General features: G+C 44.9%; 1 protein-coding gene across 1 annotated transcript; it reads right to left on the bottom strand.

Moving 5' to 3' along the window:
* Positions 1-1,437: 1,437 nt before the first annotated feature.
* Rnd3 (Rho family GTPase 3) lies at positions 1,438-19,101 on the bottom strand. Its single transcript, XM_028878571.2, has 5 exons — positions 18,665-19,101; positions 18,168-18,255; positions 6,980-7,089; positions 3,839-3,973; positions 1,438-2,586 (listed from the first exon to the last, which is right to left on the bottom strand). Exons 1-5 carry the CDS (start codon positions 18,812-18,814, stop codon positions 2,335-2,337), a joined length of 735 nt encoding a protein of 244 aa, XP_028734404.1. The 5' UTR covers positions 18,815-19,101; the 3' UTR covers positions 1,438-2,334.
* Positions 19,102-19,689: the final 588 nt, after the last annotated feature.

Raw genomic sequence — 19,689 nt, forward strand, 5'->3', positions numbered from 1 at the left:
TGTGGACTTGACAGTTTTCTGTATTATATTGTTTTGTGTTGAACAATGTACCATAAATGAGACTAGTTTTGTTTTGACTACACTAAGTTGCAGTAGTTGGATCCTGAGTTAGCCATGCTGCTGAACAAGAACATGCTTTGCGAGGGGGCTCTCTGGGTCTCCAGGGCACACAATAGAAGCCAGGGTCACATTAGATTTCCTTGCACAAGCATAGTGGAAATGCTCTGTGTTATTTGTTTCCACTATGGAAGACTTTCAGGGAATTCTGTTACTCTCTAAAATTAATCCTATCCGCTATCACACCTTGTTTTGTAAATGTCCAAATCACTCAAGAATGCCCCATTTTCTTGATTCTTGAAAACATCATGTCAACATCTTCTATGCATAGATTCATCTTTATCCAAGAAAGTATTGCTAAGAATCAAATCTTAACTTTGCTAATTCAGTAAATCTTAGTTCAGAGTCTGCAATCACCTCTGAAAGAGCACAGCTAAACAGTTAAGAAGTAGGAAACATCCCAGGTAGACAGACATGGTTACTTTTTTATTTGAAGAAAAAAAAAAAAAAAACCACATACGATTTAATAAATACTGTGGAAACACTGACCAAACAAACATACAAAGTGACTCAACATTAAAAAAAAAAGCAACAGAAAGTTCTGCTTTATAACAGTTATAACTTATTTTCTTTGTACAATATTTAAATACAGAAAGCACTGGCCAGCTATTTTGTAATACTGCCCAAAGCATAACGCCACACCAGTCGAAGCACATTATGATGGTAAAATGTCTGAGTTCCATGGGAAATGATTGAAATGGCATTTTCTTGCAGAGACCAGACAAAGTGCTTGTAAGACACAGAACTGCCTGTTGTAATTATCTTAATCTCCCCTCCTGCCACAGTTTAATGGAAACACAGTTTCACCGCTTCAAAAATGAAGCGTCATCATTGGGGGAAAAAGCTAGCTTTGGCAAGCACCACCTAAAACAGGGTCATATCTGACATCTTCTCTGGAAGGAACCGCTCAAAAGGTGAAACCTGTGAACTATTTTAAATGCTTTCTATGATCAAGTTTTGAACCTGGCCCTGGCTGAATCTGGTTAAGTGAGGGTTAGCAGTCACATGAGAAATGCCCTAGGTTCATATCAGGGCTGACATTATAGGCTTTTCCCCCTTTCTATCTGGGGTTTTCTAAAGCTTGGGCAAATGGGACCTTTGTCAGGACAACGTTCATTTGAAGGAATGAGCCAACTGCTCACTGTCTGCTGCTAGTCTGGGGGCACAACAGACAACCGTGCTTTTTGCTCTGTGGGTTTGAAATATGACTTTCTTCCAGACAGCTTCCCTCACAAACTGTGCTCTCTGTTATAATTCCTCCCTCCATTATCTCTCCTGGTGAAGACAGTATCCACCTGCTTTCTCTTTGAAATCACTCTATCACATCAAACCAAGACACCTTTTATTGACTTCGAGTTTTTATCAACGATGGCCAAAGGAAAAAACAAAACCACACACTCTCTTCTCTAAACAGCGCACAAAGTATTACATTGAGCAATTTACCACTTGTTAATGACAATCACAAGGATGAACGAAAGCATCAGACAGAATATAAAACAACACTCTTTTCTATTTGATCTATGCAATCTCGGCAGTGCTGGTCTACGCATCTGGTAAGGCCGCAGACGCCTCGCTTTCAAACCATCTCGCTCAGCAGCGACCTTCAGGAAGTCAAGATTTCAAAGCCTCGTGAAGTTTCCCTCTCAAATCCCACGGGTCCCGATACAATTTCCATTTTAATGATGAGCTAGGAGGAAATTAGATCACATCCCCTAGAAAACTAAACACTAAGGTCACAGTGCGAGTTCCCCAACGAGGACGGTATACTAATATATACTTTTTTGAAAATGAGATTAAAATATCGAAAAATTAAATCAAAGTAGAGATCCATGAATAGGTTGTAACAAGAACACAAAAACAAAACCGAAAATAGGCAAGCACCATTCAGAGCATGGACGTTCTTCTCGGAGGGACCGGCGTTCCTCTTACTCTAGCTCTATAGCCCATTTATAGCTCCCTTTGTTTTTGGCATATTTTTCAAGTCACACTTCCAAACTCTTCCATGGATTCACTTCTCACCATTCGGTCTACATGCCCAACCTAAGGACAGGATTCCAAGAACTGGGTATCCGTTCAAGGGCCTCCCAGGCCTGTGTCCATGTGACTTTGGCTGCGCACTTCATTTGACTCTATCATTTCCTTCTGCTCTTGTTTTTTACTCTCTCTTTTTATTTTTTTACACTAGATTCCCGTGTCCTCGTTAAAGACAGCGAAGCTTCACATCACAGTGCAGCTCTTCGCTTTGTCCTTTCGCAAGTCCGTAGCAACAGCTGAGAGTTCTGGTCTGCTAGGCATGTGTGAAATCCGCTTTGTGGCCCTCTGTGATTTGTTCCGCTTAACGTTTTTATTTGTCTTATTTACACACGCCAAGGTGGCGACGTGAAAAATGTCTCTGACGCTGTTTTCTGACTGTAAAGCTGAGCATTCAATGTAAGTGGCTGCCCCGATCTGCTTGGCCATATTTGCCCCCTGTGAAGGAAAAGAAAGAATTTCCATCAGTAGTGAGACTTTGGAGAGATGTCTGGAAAGTGTTAAAATGCCACAAAACAGTCTAGCACTGGAAAATGTCTAATATACAAAATGGATTTCCCAAGTGTTGTAAAAAATTAAAAAAAAAAAAGATTTTTTTTTAATGAGCTACTTTGTTACCTCTTAAGGCCCTCAGTTAGTTACATTACTCAGTAGACACTTGTCTAGCTTCTTGAGCATCCAACTACCAACAGGATGACTCAAAGAAACAAGAGAGATGCTAAGGTGGCATTTGACCCTCACTGCCACGTGTGGTCAAGAAGTGAGTAACTTGCTGTGTAGGTCACATTCAGGGCCACTGAGAAGCACAGCCTCTTGTTATAGAGTTAAGTCCCCTGAAACCATGAACACTGCATCTTTCGTATAGATCTGGCAAAGGTACTTTGGCCTTCTGAGTCCATTCCAGCCCTTAATGAGGCTCTCATTCCTCTATTATTGTCTGTAAATGACTCTCAACCCCAGTCAACAGTCTGTACAAAATACAGGGTGGATAAATGTAATTTAACATCAATTTTGAGTAAAAATCAGTTTTTATGATTGTATCGAGTTTGCTAATGAGAAATGCAAGGTGTAGATGAGTATAGTATTTTTTCTCTAAGTTTGTATTATACTGGGGATGGAAGCCCAAGCCTTGCTCATGCTGAGCAAGCGCTGTACTGCTGAGCTATGTCCCCAGCCCGAAAACTGAACACTTTAAATGATGCATACCACATAGAGCTGCAGCTATTTTAACATGAGCCTGTTTTAGAATCTGGTGGTGAGTTTCAGGAGAAAATATTTCTAAACAGATTTTCTTTTCTTTGGAGGAATACATGCACCATGCTGAACCTCCAAAAGATGGTATCATGGAGTGGTCTATTTTATTAACAACTTGATTAAAGATTCTACTGGGCAACTGAGGACATTAAGCTCTCTTAAAGAGACCCACTGGTCTGTTTGACCACAGTCTTTCTTAAATATGTTGACCTTTAGAACCACTGGTGAGCAGAAGCATCCAAGGGTATCAGCTGCTCAGGTGCCCTAATTCCTGGTGATTTTTACTAGAGAAGGACAGACATTTCATATTTCAGTTGACCCCTGCCTCACCTCTTGAAAAGCTGCTCCATTTTATTTACTACAAACAATATTCCATTCCTTTCACCTTTTTTTTTTTTTTTTTGAAAAGTGTCTTTTCCACATTGACAACACATACCTGATCATATGACACAGGGGTCTGCCTGTGATTTGAGAGCTCCACTAATGTACTGACATCTGTCCGCAGATCAGACTTACAACCAACCAAAAGCATCTTGGTATTGGGACAGAACTCCTGGATTTCACCTTTCCACTAGGAAGGAGAGAAAGAAAAAAAGAAAATTAACAAAGTATTGACATGCATACACTGAAAACAATTTCCTCAATGGCAGACACTGAAATGTGACTTTAAGCGAAGAAACAAGCTTGTATTTAATTAGTAAGTGGACAGCAAACTTTAGAGTGCCCATGTATATTGTTTTATATTCTGTGTGACTCATGGGTTCCTCCCACAGTGAATGTATTGGCTATCAACAGAAGGTAGCTTCAACAATGTCTTAATTATGGAGGGATTTATAAGACAAAAGTACCTTAATAATGACATATCCAAGTGGATGACTTCACCCTTGGACATGCTGAGTTTCTTATTTCTAGGTGGAAGGCTGGGCATAAGCCCGCCCCAGCACAAGTATGCATTCACAGACTTCATCATGAAAGACTTGGCCATGCTACCATGTGCTGGAGGCTCTGTCTAAGAATCTGGCCTACGATTTTAAAGCAGAATGTCCTGCTTCAAGGAGCTTTTTCCACTCAAGTGGCTGAATGGACAGGCCACAGCTTAAGCAGAGAACTAACTCCCTCTTGAGCTTCTAGAACAGCAGTGAGTTTTGTAGCCCATAGGACTTTGAGTTATTTATTTTTAACTGTTAAGCACTGTTGTCTAGTCTACAATTTAACTATTCCTGTCCTAACCAGAATTATGAGAACCTACAGAAGTCCCTGGCATGGATTCCACTGTTCCCTTTAAAGCAAGTAAATGGCTTTTCATGCTTTTGCTTCTTCTAGCTCGAGTTCTCCATCATCAGGATGGGAGCCAAGTCCTCCAAGAAGATCACTGCTCCCAGAGATGAGGGGATAAGGGGGCTGAGACTCCTCCACTCCCATCCCAGATGTCTTTTGTGCTCTGTGAAGTACTGTGATGGTGATGCAGCTATGTCTTTGCAAGGAGTCCACAGAGCAGAAGGGGCAATAAAGTTTTCCAAGTGAAATACTAGATAAGAGGGACATTCTGGAAGAGTGATGTAAGAGACCACCAGAAGAGGCCTCCAGATCTCAAGGTGTAGCTGAGTTAATAACATCTAGCACAAAGCACCCCAGCACATGGATGCAGTAACACACAGAATGCCTGATTCATCCATTGAGATTTCCCTTTCTTCTTCCCTCCTACAATTATTTAGGAGCCTCTAGCACAAGCTCCTAGAGAATTGAAAAACAGAACAAGAAATCTTTTCTACCTTAAGTCACTCTGAACTCTCTGATATTAATGGACTTCAAGAATCTATTAAGACAGGAAGCAGATGAAGTTACCATGAACCTTAAGCCTCACACAAATGTAAAACACACATATTAATATCTACAGGTCCAATGTCACTATTTGTTTGGTCTTAAGAGACAAAAGCAAAATAGGACAGGAGAAAGCTTTCTGTCATAAATTATGTATAACCCAATACTACATCAAGTACAGACTCCAGTAAATAAGTGCCCCTTTTATCTCCAGACACAGCCAGGCATGTTGTTACGTTGTTATCAGCTGTGATGTTTCTGGCAGCGCCCCCCGCCCCATTTGTTTACAGGTCTTGAAGACAGGAAAGGTGCATTCCTAACAGAATTTAACAAAAGCCAATCCTGTGTTTCATGGATTACTCAGAATGGAAGGAGTCAAAAAGGACTAAAAAGGACCCTTTGATCTATCAAGAGTGCGGTCTCACTGAACTGCTTGTGATGTTTAGTAAAGACTGAAGGAGGGCTATACCTCAAACCCTAAATTTATAATGACTAACCCAAGCTACTAAGTACCATATAGACATATAAACTAATAAAAACCAAAAGTGAAAACCAAAAGAAAGCAACCCAAATGAAACAAGCCCAGACATCTACACAGTGCTTCTTCATTTCTGCTCCTCTGTCCTCACTCTGACCAGGCCACAGGGACCCACTGAGTGACATTCTTTGCTCTTAGCCACATCTGCAGCACACAGAAAAAAAGCTAGAGTCTCCCTCTCGAACCTCACAACAGCCCCACAAGGGTGAGTGATCAATATCCTGCCCCATCTACCAGCACTTCTGACCATCAGGAACTACAAAGAACAAAGCCTAGGTTGCTGCAGGCCCCCACTGAACTCCTTTGAAGTCATCTACAAGTTCCCATAACTACAACAGTCCTCTGCTGCCAAAGGCCAAACATCGCCTCCTAACACATACACAGTGGCTTCTTAGGCCTCAAGACCCAACATGCAACAGGTACACTCCTCTTAGCCCTGGTTCCTTTCTGTCCACAACTTCTGCTAGTTCCATCTCCATCTACAGAATCTGACCCACCTTTGCTTCCAGAAACCAGGGCTGTGTGATAACATACATGTTCAGCACACCTGATGATTTAGTGGTATTTGGTATACACCTGATTATAATTCACATTGTTACCTATCTAGTGACAAGTCCTATTATACATATTCCTCTTATATTAATTTCATCTGTGTTTCTATAAATTATTGTAATATAACTTCCTTGTCAAAATAACTCTTTTTTCCCCCAGACAGGGTTTCTCTGGGTAGTTTTGGTGCCTGTCCTGGATCTCTGTAGACCAGGATACCTTAGAACTCACAGAGATCCGCCTGGCTCTGCCTCCCAAGTGCTGGGATTAAAGGCTTGCGCCACCACCACCCGGCTCAAAATAGCTCTTAGTTGTATTCAGGTCAATATCTGAATTGAGATCAAGAGTGAACATGTAAGGAGCAGTCTGTCCAGCAAACAAAGGGAAGGCTCAGGTAGGTCCTTACTGTAGGTCCACCTCCCAAAAAATGAACATGGGAGCTCATGAAAAGTATGCTGTTCTGAGCTTTGTGAAGCAAAGCTTCAAGCAGATGAACTACCCAAACTCCTGGCATTGATGTGCAGGAACCTTGCTTTGGTGTGTAAGTATCCTTTCCAGTGTTTTCATTAGAAGACATAAGGCCAGACTCTGTGGCCCCCAGCCAAGCACCTTTCTGCAGTCCCAGATCACCAAAAGTGCTGCACAGCACCCCCAGTCCTCAGCACTTACCTTTTTTAAGACACTGTCCAGGGTCTCTGGTCTACTGATGTCGAAGCAAATGAGCACAGCATCAGAATCCGGGTAAGAGAGGGGACGGACGTTGTCATAGTAAGGAGAACCTAGGAAACAAAACAAAACACAGAGATCTCAGACAAGACCCTCCATCTTCTCTAAGGCATTCATGGTACAATGTAACACCTCCACTTGCCCACTCCTGACCCCCAGCACACACTCCCTCTTGTAAAGAAATGCAAACACACACCTTCTCATAAAGAAATGCAAACATATACACAAAAGACAGGTTTATTCACTTGTACTAGGAGATCAGAGAGCTCCTTCCTATGCATGGGACCTCAGTTCCTGGAAAGGCCAGGAACTTAAGGTGCAAATTGATAAGAGTTCAAGGACTAGAGTCAGAGGGATGCCAGGTGAAGTAGGGAGGGTGCGGGACCAGGTGATCTTGAGTAGAAACCCATTCCCACCACTAACTGGGGAGAAGCCCCTGTCTTAGGACTGGGTGCCTCTGGTTCTTCAACCACAAGGTGGAAACGGTGACAACCTATATCCGTGGGATCTGAGCAAACCCAGGTAGCAGCTGGAATTTAGGGAGAGATGTGTACATATTAACTAGATGTATTGTGGCTGTGCTATCTCTGTGGTCAAAGGCTGATTGGCAGTGGCCATTGAAAATGGAGCTGCTTCCTGGGAAAAAGATCCAAACTCCAGATTAGTCCAATAGTTGAATGGGGATGAGTGGGGGAGGGAGGAAGAAGGCAAGATTAATGGTGCACAGAGAGCCATGGCAGAGCACATGGGTGTCACTCTGTCTCCAGTTACAAGTCTGGCTAAGCCATTGACCTTTGAGCTTGCTTACACTTACCCCCCCCCCCCAGCCCTGTGTAAGTTTGCTTCCTGCTACAAGCAGGAATGTCATAAATGCCATGTTGGATCATGTTACCTTTTCTACACAGTTCCACCTGCAAACGTGACAGCAGGACAGAATCCCAGGGCCCTGGCCCGAGTTAAACCCAAGGGTGTCTAAAGACGCAAGTCAGCAGCCTATTGACTCAACCACAGCACTTTCTGGTCATAAGGACTTTGTTTGTTTGGTTTTTGGACACCTTTCTGAATTCCAAAGGTTGGGAATTCACACAAGGCCAATAATTATGAATTATGAAATAGTTTGACTGCAAAATTGAGGACAATTTGCCCATTGCTACTTTCAAGAAATGATTTTCCTCACACAGTCATTTCACAGACAACATGGAAATCACTTACTAGGCAAATGCAAATATGGTAAAGCTTTTTTGACTTTTCATTTAGTTTTGACATAATTTTTGCATTTCTGGCAGAAAAACATAGCACGTATTCCCTAAGTCAAAACTTCAGTAGTCAAAGTCAAAAAGAGGGGGAAAAAAAAAAAAAAGCTTCCAAAAAAAAAAAATCTTTGTAGCCAGGCCTGGTGGAAAAGGGTTAAAGCCAGGGGATAGCAAGTTCGAGGCCTACCCAAGCTGTGGAGGGAATGCAGCTTGTGGACCAAGCTAGTTCTTCCACTCTGCATATGAGTGCACTGGTATCTCCAGGTGAGTTCTCCATTGAGCAACTTAGGGACACCATGTCTCAAAGAAAAAGCACAAAACTACCAAGGCATGGACCATCAGTAGTCTGTTCTCTCGTCCTGGATGTTGCTGCAGTTGGTGCCTGTGTTCTGGGCCCTGGGTGCTCACTGCAATCCCGGGCGGCACTGTGCCTGCCTCACTAGCTGCTTTAGAGATGGGGAAGGTGAGTCGGCTGAGCACGGGACTCGAGAACGTTCTAGGAACCAGGAAGGAGAGTGCCAACAGAGAAGGCAACCTCACAAGTTCTCAGGCAAGGCCACCACGGCTTCTCACTGGCCACTGAAGGCAGAAGTGTCGTAACAAAGCCTGCCAATGGAAGGGACTTCCCCACAGTCTTAGCTGAAAAAGTTATGTCGTTTAAAATATTGAGATGTACAAAAGAATAGGAGGCCATTTGCAAAAATGACACCACCCCCCCTACCCCCACCCCCGCTTCAGCCACTTGAAAAAATCAGAGGTAATGAGAGTAATTCGCTTAAGAGTTCAGCTTAGGTTTTCCTTGAGAGGCACCAGAAAGGGGCGGCTTTACCCTATAGGAATATATTTGCTATTTTACAGTAGTTCTGCAGTTCCGACTCTCTCCACTGGAACCTTCCTTGTTTGTGTGTCCAAAGTCTAACTCTGACACAGCTCTGGCTGTAAGCATTAGACTATCTCTTTCCTTGTAGCCAGCCACAAAATCCCAGACTGGACAGAGAAGAAATTCAAATGAGGACAGAGGAGTCTCTCTTCTGCTCTTCAAAGCTAGCTTAGACGACCTGACCTGACCTACGCAGTCAGAGCCAGTCTGTGTCAGCCGAACAGGTGTCAGGAAGCTCCCGTCTTAGTCTTACGCTTTCCAATCTCTAGCCCTCCACAACCTGGGGAGCATCTGCAGGTAGCAGGCAGGTTCCTGCAGCACAGGATGCTGCCTGTACTGCGTGGCAGAGCGGGCTATTCCACGGGACAATGGAGCCCATCTTTTCCAAAGGTGGCTGAAGAAAGTCAAAGGGCCAAAACTAATTTAATTAAACTTGGGACTGCTGGGAAAATCCAGAGACCGGGTTGCAACATTCCAGTCACCATGTGGCTGCAGAGAACACCCTGCCCTTTGTGGGCTGGTTCCCCTCCCCCACCCATTTTAAGGCCACAAAGGGATCTGGCTTTGTGTTCAGCCCTCAGTCACAGGCTGCTGGAGATTGCTTGCTTACGAGAAAAAAAAAAAAAAGAAAAAAGAAAAAAGAAAGAAAGCAAGGAGGCTTTTGTGCTCAGTGGCTATATGCAAATTCACCCTCTTGATTGACTTTAAAAAGAAACAGTTCTCTTGGAGTTAAACAGGATTCTCACGGAGGCCTCTTTCTGCTTTTGTTTTCGTCTGGTTCAACAGTTTGGATGAAAATACATATGTAGGGTAACGCTTCCTGAGAAAGCAGCCACTGAGCTTGGAGGTGAAGCGGTAACTCTGAAGCGCTTTAATAAGATCTAATTAGGAGCTGCACTTTGATCTGAGCCTAGCCCCACCCCCTGCAGTAAACAATGCAGCTTTTTGATCAACAAGTGCCCAGGGCGCTAATAAAACCGATTCTCAAATTCATTAGACCTAACTGTAATGTGACCACCAACTAGAAGAGTAACTTGCCATAGAAGATGAGGCAATTTATTCATTTTGTTTTTTGATAGGTTAAGGGTTTTTTTTGTTTTTTTTTTTTTTTGTTTTTTGTTTTTTTTCTGGAGAAACAAAACAAAACAACCCCGCCTCCAAACTATTGCTTCCATTTTTTTTTTTTTTCAAAGTAAGAAAGTGAATGACAGAATTACAGACTGGCCTAACAGGAAAGGTCTAACAGTTCATTAGGTAAGAAGGACTCTTTCTTCAGTGTTCTCCCCTACAGGGCCCTGAGACTGCACAAAGAGGCAAGCAAAGGGGGTTGATCACCACAGGCATGTGTGGGATAACTCAGAGAGAAGAATCCTAGGAATGCCCTGTCCACGGAGGAGTCCGGAAGACAGGAGAGACTCCAAAAGGAGTGGAGTGTAAGCCCTCCAAGGGAGAACAATGCCAGCCCAGGACTCCTGTAGCATGCTGCATCCCATGACAGCCTGGGAAAGCAGGTTTCCAGAAGTGTTCATTTCTATAGATTCTAGTTAAGCTCATCAGGCACTCACTGAACATGTTTTACAGCGTGCTAAAGCTCAGTAAGTCCTAATGTGCACGCAGTCTGTGCTTCAGGACCTAAGAATGGACTATAGTTAAAACCCAATAAACGTAGGTTAACTTTCACAGCATGTGGAATGGGCTTCATGCAGATGGACATTTTCAGGGCAGCATGTCCTTAAAGACAGCACTGCTCTTCAGGTCCTTTTAAAGTAACCTACCAGACTTTCCACAGGTAGGTTGCAGGGAGCTGTATTAGTATAAAGATATAACTGGGCTATATATGCAAAACAAGTGTCTCATCCCATCCACTCTCCACCCCGCAGCTGAAAAGCTTAATTCAGTCATAGATTAGAATAAGCATGCTTTGGGGGCTCTTCGTTGCTCATGTTTGGCAAACATCAGCAAAGTTCTACAAGACTTTCGAAATTGCAGGTCTACACATCCCTGTCTTCAAGATCATTAATTTGGGCTGAGAGGAATTTTTCCAGCCCAAGAATAGTCACAAAGTGCCTCACCTAGAAACTAATTCTTCAAACACATACCTGCCTGCTGAAGTCACCCCAGTGCAGAGATACAACACACCATATATGTACATAATTAAAGGTATATGGAAGAAGAGTCATGCCTAAAAGGGAGGCCTTCGGATCTTTTGCAAAACCAGTTCAAATACTGACACTTTAGAAGAGTCTGCAAACTGAAAACCTTTCTCACTGGGTATTTTAAAAGTGTAACACCTTACACTTGAAGTGAGTTAGAAGCTTCCTATAAGAAATTACTACCAAGAACAGGTTTTGGGCAGAAAAAAAAAACTACAGAAAGCTTTGATTTTTTTCAGTGTTCACCAAGGGGACACCAGGAGCGGGCCCCATGAGGGGCCATCGCCAGAGGGGAAGCTGTAGGAGAGCAGCAGGCTCAGGAATGGGCGTCAAGTCTAGACAGGACCCCAGCTCTGCTTCGGGGTAACCCTCTGCTGAACTCCCCCACAACTGTCTGCATCACAGACATCACCCCCACCCCCCCAAAAAAAATGCCACCACCACCTGACCCAGCAATGATACTCTGTTTGTAACTCCTACTGAATCGGACTCTGGAAGATTTTGAAGAGATCTTATGAAAACATGGGGGCAGTTCCGTGTTTTCTATTTCCAGGGGCTGTGCAGATAGACACACAATTGGATGTGAGTTCAGAGGGGGTAGAATTAACACGGCTGTTTGGCGGCTCTAAATAGCATCTTGGTAGTAATTCTCAATCTTAACATAAAGTAATAAGAATCCTCATGTGTTACTGACGGCAGAACCACAGAGAATCATAGAGCTTCAAGATTATGTAGTTAAGTTTTAAAGTCCACACTGTCATTCAGTCCAGACTAAAGCGATTATGTTTCCACTGCTATGGAAGAGTCCATTATCTTAGCATGGAGTCCCTCAAGTGCGGTTGCCTTTCCACATACTTACTAAACATCAGCCTTGGGTTTCAAAACCAATGTGCTCAACAGCAGCCCAAACTTTGAAGCAGCTTGCATTCTGTGTTGGAAAAGTATGAATTTTTGTGAAAAGGGGACTCTGTGAATGTTGCCAATATGTTATAAACCAGAAGACATTTCAAGGACATTAAAAAAAAAGGGAGAAAAGAAAGAAAGAAAAGAAAAAGACAGAGACACAGCTGATTCATTTGGCACAGCCCGCCATGCATTGGGGAGTTGAGTGGAGACACTGGTTGTCCATGGTGTCCTACCTGCGTGCAAAAGAACTGTATTCGTGAGGAAACACCTGGTTATTTCAGGAGCACTAGAATGACTGATTTGGACACCTTACTCAAAGGTGCAACTTAGGAAAAACCAAATTGGAGAAAAAGCTAGCACTAAAGGGATTTTTTTTTTAAAGGGGGGGGGGAGAAAGGTCTAGGGAGAGATGAGAATTTGCCTCCAGTCAAGCTGTTTGTCTAGCCCTAGTCCACATTTCAGCGTAGGAAGCCTCAGTTTAGCAGCTGGCCATGATTTCGACGCCCTAGGTCCCAATGATCATGACTTTGTGAAACATCTGGGTCTGTGGAGTTTGTTCTGCTGCTCAGATCAAAACCATTCTCTGATTAGTTTGTAAATTCTTAGCCTATCCTGAATTCTTAGCCTACCTCTAAGAAGCTCAGGTTGGAGATCTCAATTTTGAGAATCTGGTTTTTCCCTGAGGACAATTAAATGTAAACATATTTTAGAGAGCAAGGGACTTGAAGGACTTTGGGAGGTCTGAGTCAGCTTCTAGAGGAGATTTGGAATTATGGGAGTTTTCGTGCACAGGAAGACCTGAGTTGGGGGCTTGGACTTGGCACAGGCATTCAATGCCTCTTGAGTCCACCATTCCCATCAGGCTGCCTCTTCCTATAACTCTTTCCACATCCATGTCTGACTATGAAGTGTTCCTAAGAGATGCCCTGGGAAGGCTCCCTCACCTTGTTCAAGTCCACAGGCATTTCCTTCTAGCTGCACCCCGAACTTGTCCTGGGCTCCTCACTTGGTTTCTTACTCTACCCTGGAGGAAGCGTGGGTATTTTAAATTTTCACCTCTAGTCACAGCACTTTTTGTTTGTCTTATCACCTTAACTAGAATGCAAGCAGCCTGAGGACAGAAGCCACTCCCACCCAGCTCAATACAGCCCCTCCCAGGGTGTCGGAGCACCGTGTTCTCCCATTCCATGCCTTAACAGTTTACAATCCTGACTTGTCCAGATGTGTTCATTTATATTTTAAATCACAAAAAGGAATAAGCAATCTCCTTTTAAACTGCTGTCCTTGGTTAACACATAGATGACTCTCCAACTGTTGAAGCATTTCCATTCTTGCCAAGGAATATTTCATTAGGGCACTTGCCATCAAGACTGGCCTTCAAATTTCCTGTAAAGGCTGAAACATACCTTTGTAATTAGATTTATGTTTGTTCTGAAGACTGTCCTCAAAGTAAAGTACCTAAGGTTTTTCTTTTGTATCTATTGCTTCAAATTTAAAATGTAGAGAATATGATTTTTTTTAATAATACTAGAAACAAATACAGGAAGTGTTAACTTGAGCATTCAGAAATGGAAAGATGTTCATTGCATATTAAGATTCAAAACAGTTTGCACAGGACAATAACACAGTTATTAACTGGGAATCAGCAATTGAATTGAATATTTTAGAGTAATAATATGCCTTAAATAAAATGTGCATCAACTTGCCCTGGTTAAAAGCTGGCGTGAATGACTATTACTCCCTAAATCACATATGCTGAAATTACTCTGCAATCTAGTCTCCTAGGAAAAGATATGGTGATCTGTAAATGACTAACTTTCTATTATTAGTAGGCTTTTGGCTTCAAGTTACAAATTGCTTCTATGTTTGGCAAGTGTAGCAGATTTTTGAAGCACAAACTATCAGAACTACACAGGTTTCACTTATCACTTAAAAATACCAAATCTCTCTCTCTCTCTCTCTCTCTCTCTCTCTCTCTTTCATTTTATAATGAAAAGAAAATATTTCTCAGTAAAAAGGAAGAAAGGAACTTAAGACTACCTTTAGGAATCCCTCATTTTAGAAGATTTTCATGACACTTATAGTAAGATTTTGTTAACTTTGGAGTATTTAAAGTAGCCATAAGAGTCAATTGGCACTGTGCCACTATGGCTGCTGTAATTGGAGAGGACTTAAGACAGGGAAACTCTTCCCTACCTAAAGCAGTGGTTCCCAACCTGTGGTTCACGACTCCCTGGGGGTGGGGGGCGGGGAGTCAAAGGAATCTTTCACAGGGGCCTAAGACTCTCTGCATATCAGATATTTGCATTGACTCATAACAGTAGCAAAATTACAGTTATGAAGTAGCAACAAAAATAATTTTATGGTTGGGGATCACCACAACATGAGGAACTGTATTAAAGGATTGCAGCATTAGGAAGGTTGAGAATCACTGATCTAAAAACTGTGTAGAGCTCTACAAACTACTGTGAAAGCCTCATAGGGAGACACATTGGCAACCAATTGGAAGGGGTCACTGGAGTTCAAGAATTAAATGCATCATAGGATGGCATTAAGCGAGCCCTGCATCCTAGTAGATAGACACAAAAAAGGAAGAGAAATAGAGAAGAAGGAAATAGTAACTGCCTGGACCCCCAAAAGAGAAATGAATGGTTTCCTTTCCTCATATTCTACTTCCAAGTGGCATTCTCCCCCACATTCAAATTGGCAGTTTTGCTTATGCGTGATCATATGACTGCTTCAGGGGGAGCAGACCGCTTAGAAGATGTGGTTCACACATAGAAAGACCAAACAAGAATTGCCTCTGTTTCCTGAGTGTTTGATCCTCTGCTGGAAGGTTAAACACAGCAGCCGTACCACCAAAGGGCACAGTTGATAATCTCTCTCTCCACCCATTTTTTCCAAGAGAAATCTCTCTCACATAGGCTTGGAAGAGAATGAAAAATTACATTCAGGGCTCTATAGACTTGGCTTGGCTCTTCTCTCCAGAGATAAGCTGATAGCAGTTGGGGAAAATGAAATATATGAAGAGGCATAAAGTATATTCTCACACCTCAACAAAACAATGTCTTTGTAGGGGAGAAAATGTTAAATGACAGTTTAAAAAAATTTTTTAGGAGCTTGTCAGGAAGAGCAAATGAATAGCAAAGACGGCAAAATTACTGGGAAGTGTGAACTTCCTGCTGGAAGCATGCTGACCTTGAGTGGCAAGTTTGGTGGAAAACAGCCTGTTCCTAGAATTTAAGCAATGTTCTGTAACTTTGTTAAATTAACTACTATCTCACTTCACAAACAACACAATAAATCTCCAAATCATTCCCTAGGTCTCCTCTTCCATTTGTATAAACCTAAATTTTAAGTAAGGTTTCACAGCTGGATCATTTTGCAGGACAATACTGCTGCAATCAGCTTTCAAACCTTTGTATTTTACAGAAATATCATAGGGTTTTCTTTCACTAAATAAAAAGACAAGTCATTATTTCACTACTGATTTCATTTCAGGTGATTAACTTCATAAAAAGCAGTATTTATGAAGTTGCCATTCTTAAGGCACAGGTAATTCAGTGATAATTAATGCCAGGAGCTCCATCTCCTTGGCAACTGTGTATATTGTTAATTTCCTCATTCTTTAGGTTTTATTGGGTGACTATTGTATGCAAGGCATTCTGCTATATGTACAGAAACTGTGAACTATGTAGTTGTAAGGCTTGAAAACATCTGAAGTGATATTTGCATGGGCTTCCCACTGTAAGCTGTTCATACACATTCGTTTTATTTGCTAGCCCTTGAAAGGCTTGTGCCTTTTCTCTCTTAAAAGTGGGGAGGTGGCAAGTTTGGCCCTTGGGCACCTAATCTAAACTCTCCATTGGTGATCTTGTGACTCTTGGAGCTTGAGACAGGGATGTATAACCCAGCATTCCTAGGAGCCCACCCATCCCCCTCCTTATCCAAATAGTCTCATTCCTAAATCCGCCAGGAAGCCTGGCTCAGCTCAGAACCTGGCTTGGTTTGCAAGCTGTGAGAACCTCAGCACGGGATGCCAGATCCACCGAGACTAGGAGCTGAGGCCAGCCAGCGTCCTGGGAAACAAAAAGATCTGCCTGCCCAGACACTAGAGCCAAGATGTGATAGCTGGGAGAGATCTTGCACATTATCCAGCTCAGCGGCTGCCCTCTTTTTAAAGACGATGAAAATGAGACCCAGGGAGGTCGAGATTTGCACACAGAAATCCCTGGTAACCAGGAGCTAAGATCTAAACACAGCTTTGTATCAAAGACTGTATCTGACCCACTGCTCCACTCCACGACTAAATAATTCTTATCGAGCAGAAGTCCAAACAGAGCTGGTGGGAGAGGGAGTGCTGGTGCTAATAACTGGTACCACACCAGCTGTCCTGCCCACTAGGCATAACAATTACCATGATATGCCTGAGAACGGGAGCCTAATAAAATACTAGGCTATGTAATAATTCTGATAGAAACTAGTAATAAGGCACTAGAATTCCACCAGCACTTTCTCTATAGTATCAAGTCTACATATGTGATCTCAACAACAACAACGAAAACCAAAATGCCCTTGGCGCGGCTCAAGGAAGAGCCTGACTCTCCAGGGGGAAACTAGATCCATCCTTCTCACTGCAGCAGTCTGAGCATCTGGCACCGACCGTGAGAGGCGCCGGTGCGAGACTTGCCTCTAGTCTTTGTGCTGGGGGCTGCCTCTGGAGACCTTGTGGCTCTGGCCCCTTCCTCCCGCTGTCTAATCCCCCAGGTCCCTTAGAGGTTCCAGCCCAGGGTGTGGGAAGCTCGCTGAAGCTCCATGAGGCCACTCCCAGCTCAGCGCGGCTCCACCTCGGGCCACCCCGCCTGACAGCAACCCTGCGTGTTGGCGCTTGTGCGCTCCTCCTTGCCAGTTTCGCCCGAATCTGTCTGGCTGCACAGTTCCCCACGCGCCTTTCCCGTCCCTTCCCGGTAGCTTCGGCTCCTCCGGAGAAGGTATGCTCTTAACCAGCACGCGTTCTCCCGGGGCGCCTCTGGCCCAGCTTGCTAGGGCTTGGGTGCCAGGGGGTGCTCAGTGCTGTCCACCTGTCTCTGCCCCGAACTCAGCCGGGGGCACCGGCCTTCCCACCCGGGGAGATCTGTTCTCCCCACTACCGTGCCACGTAGGTGGGTGGGCGCATGGGAAGGCAATAACCCGGCCTTGAACCCTAGACCTTTGGGCAGAACCCACCACGGTGCCAATAATTCAAGTAGACAGGAAGGTCAAAGGCGAACGGGGCTGCCTGCGGCCCTGCAGGCTGGCGAGGCCGAAGCCGTGGGGGTAGGGAGTGGCATGTTCGGAGCGCTGGCACGGAGTGATCCCCGGGCGGGCGCAGAAGCGGCTCTGCGCTGGTGGCACGGAGGCTGCGGGGGCGGAGGCCCCGCGGTGGCGGCTGCCCCGCGCCACCAGCGCATTCCTGGCAGTAGGCGTCACGGGCGCCGGCTGCGGCCGTTCACCCTTCTCCCCCACCAGCGCGGAACCCGCATGCAAGCGGGTGGCTTCGGGGAATCTTCTCCCAGCTCAGCCTGCGCCCCTGCCCCGCGACCAGATGGCTGGTGACACCCACGAGGGACTTCCTCTGCGAGCGGGAGGGCTCCACGCTGCTCTGCATGCTCCAGCACCCGGCCACCCTGGCGGCCTGCTCCAGTACGGCCCCCAGGACGGACAACACAAGGCCACGCGGCCACAGGAGGCTGCTCCAGCAGCGTCACCCCGACACATAGCGTTCCCCGGTCCCTACGACCACAGTCACCCCCATCGCCACCCCTGCTCAGAAAGGATAACATTTTCCTGCGGCTCGAGCCCTGGAAGTCCCTCTAGGGGCCACGTTAGCGTACAGGGCACCAGATCCTGAGCCCCGCGGCGTACCGGCCGAGAGAACCACGCGGTGTGCCGAGTCTTACCTGAAGTGTCCCACAGGCTCAACTCTATTCTTTGTGTGTCGATTTCAAAACTGGCCGTGTAATTCTCAAACACCGTAGGGACGTAATTCTGGACAAACGAAAGGGACAGAAGAGGAAGGAAAGGTGGCAAAGAGGTTATTAAAAGCACGACATGCATCGAACACTTTATGGAAAATACCCCAAGTGTCCAATTAAAAAAAAAAAGCACACCCCCTACACACTAACACGCAGCCCCTTCCCGAGAGCCCACCCAGGTTTCCCCGCCCGGCTCCCCACACTGAAACCAGCAAGTTTTGGGGGCCGAGAGCCCGGGGTGCTGGCACGTCCCAGCCCAGGGGCTTCCCGGACACTTTCCCTTCCGAGCAGTGTGGCGGGGGGATACCGGCTCAGCATGAGGAGGAGGACTTTGAAGAGGAAAATCACAGCGAGCGGACACTCTCTTCCAGACTAGGGACCCCACCGGCCGCTCCCCTCAAAGCCTCGCGGGTCACACTCACTTCGGGGAAGCAGTCCTTTGCGAAGACGTGAAGCAGCGCTGTTTTCCCACACTGGCTGTCGCCCACTACTACTATCTTGCATTTCACGTTCTGATTAGGATCCATGATAGATTTACTGGATAATTTCTGGCTGGCTCTTCTCTCCTTCATTGATGTTGCCTTATTTTCTCTTGGAACAGGAATTTTCTCTTTAGAAGAAAAATATATATATACTTCTCTCTATAAAAAGCAGATAAAAAAATAAATCGCAAGGCCGGTGGGAACCCCTTAAGCGCAGCGCAATGGAGGAGAGGCAGCGGCTCTTAACTCCCCTCCAACAAGTTTTCTGCCTGACTCTGCGCCTCTCCTCCCAAGTCCAATTCCAATCCGTCTGCTTTGTTTCACGCTCTCTGCGCGGCTTTATACGCCCAGCCTTCCAATCCCCTCTGCTTTCTCAATGAGAGAAGGAAACTGATCCGCCTCCTCCCCTTTTATGGAGCCTGGGAGCCAGCGCGGCCGCCTAGTTGGCGGAAAGTGTAGGCAGTGCGCCCTCTAGGGTAGTGTGCAGGATGGCTCGCAGACCCAGTTTCTGGCGTAACCAGAAGGCGCCAGGCAGGATTTGCTGGTGGGCAAACGGATAAGGACCAGGGTGAGGAGGAAGCAGATAGCTGTGTGCATGGACTCGCACTGGAATTCCTTGCAAATTGCTTTCCAAGGGGGCGCGTCTCCAGAAGCCCCGTGATCATCTGTAAAAATAAAAACATATTTCCCACTCAAGGTAAAGCCTAATCATGAAACAGAAGTCAATCTTGAATGGGAAAAGACTAAGTGGTTATACCCAAACATAAAGATTGTGTTAGGCCCACATAGATGGTGGGACATTTCCTAAACCGGCTTATCTCAAACACCACGACTGGTTTTCCTGGATCTTTATAGAGGACTTGGCTATTCAAACTTGTCAGCTTCAGCCATTCCAGAGGCAGAAGGCTTTGGGGAGTGGATAAAGCCAAGGGGGTGGGGTGGGAGATGACAAAAACTATGAGAGA

The sequence above is a fragment of the Peromyscus leucopus genome, chromosome 4 (assembly GCF_004664715.2).
Source record: "Peromyscus leucopus breed LL Stock chromosome 4, UCI_PerLeu_2.1, whole genome shotgun sequence".
Classification (NCBI taxonomy): domain Eukaryota; kingdom Metazoa; phylum Chordata; class Mammalia; order Rodentia; family Cricetidae; genus Peromyscus; species Peromyscus leucopus.

What these genes read in the sequence shown, in the direction of transcription:
- Rnd3 (XM_028878571.2), bottom strand. Translation starts at nt 18,814, where the DNA reads ATGAAGGAGAGAAGAGCCAGCCAGAAATTATCCAGTAAATCTATCATG. An exon ending in GAGCCTGTGGGACACTTCAG is followed by an intron (nt 7,090 to 18,167) that starts GTAAGACTCGGC and finishes TTTGTTTCCTAG; the next exon opens with GTTCTCCTTACTATGACAAC. An exon ending in CCCCTGTGTCATATGATCAG is followed by an intron (nt 2,587 to 3,838) that starts GTATGTGTTGTC and finishes TTTCCTTCACAG; the next exon opens with GGGGCAAATATGGCCAAGCA.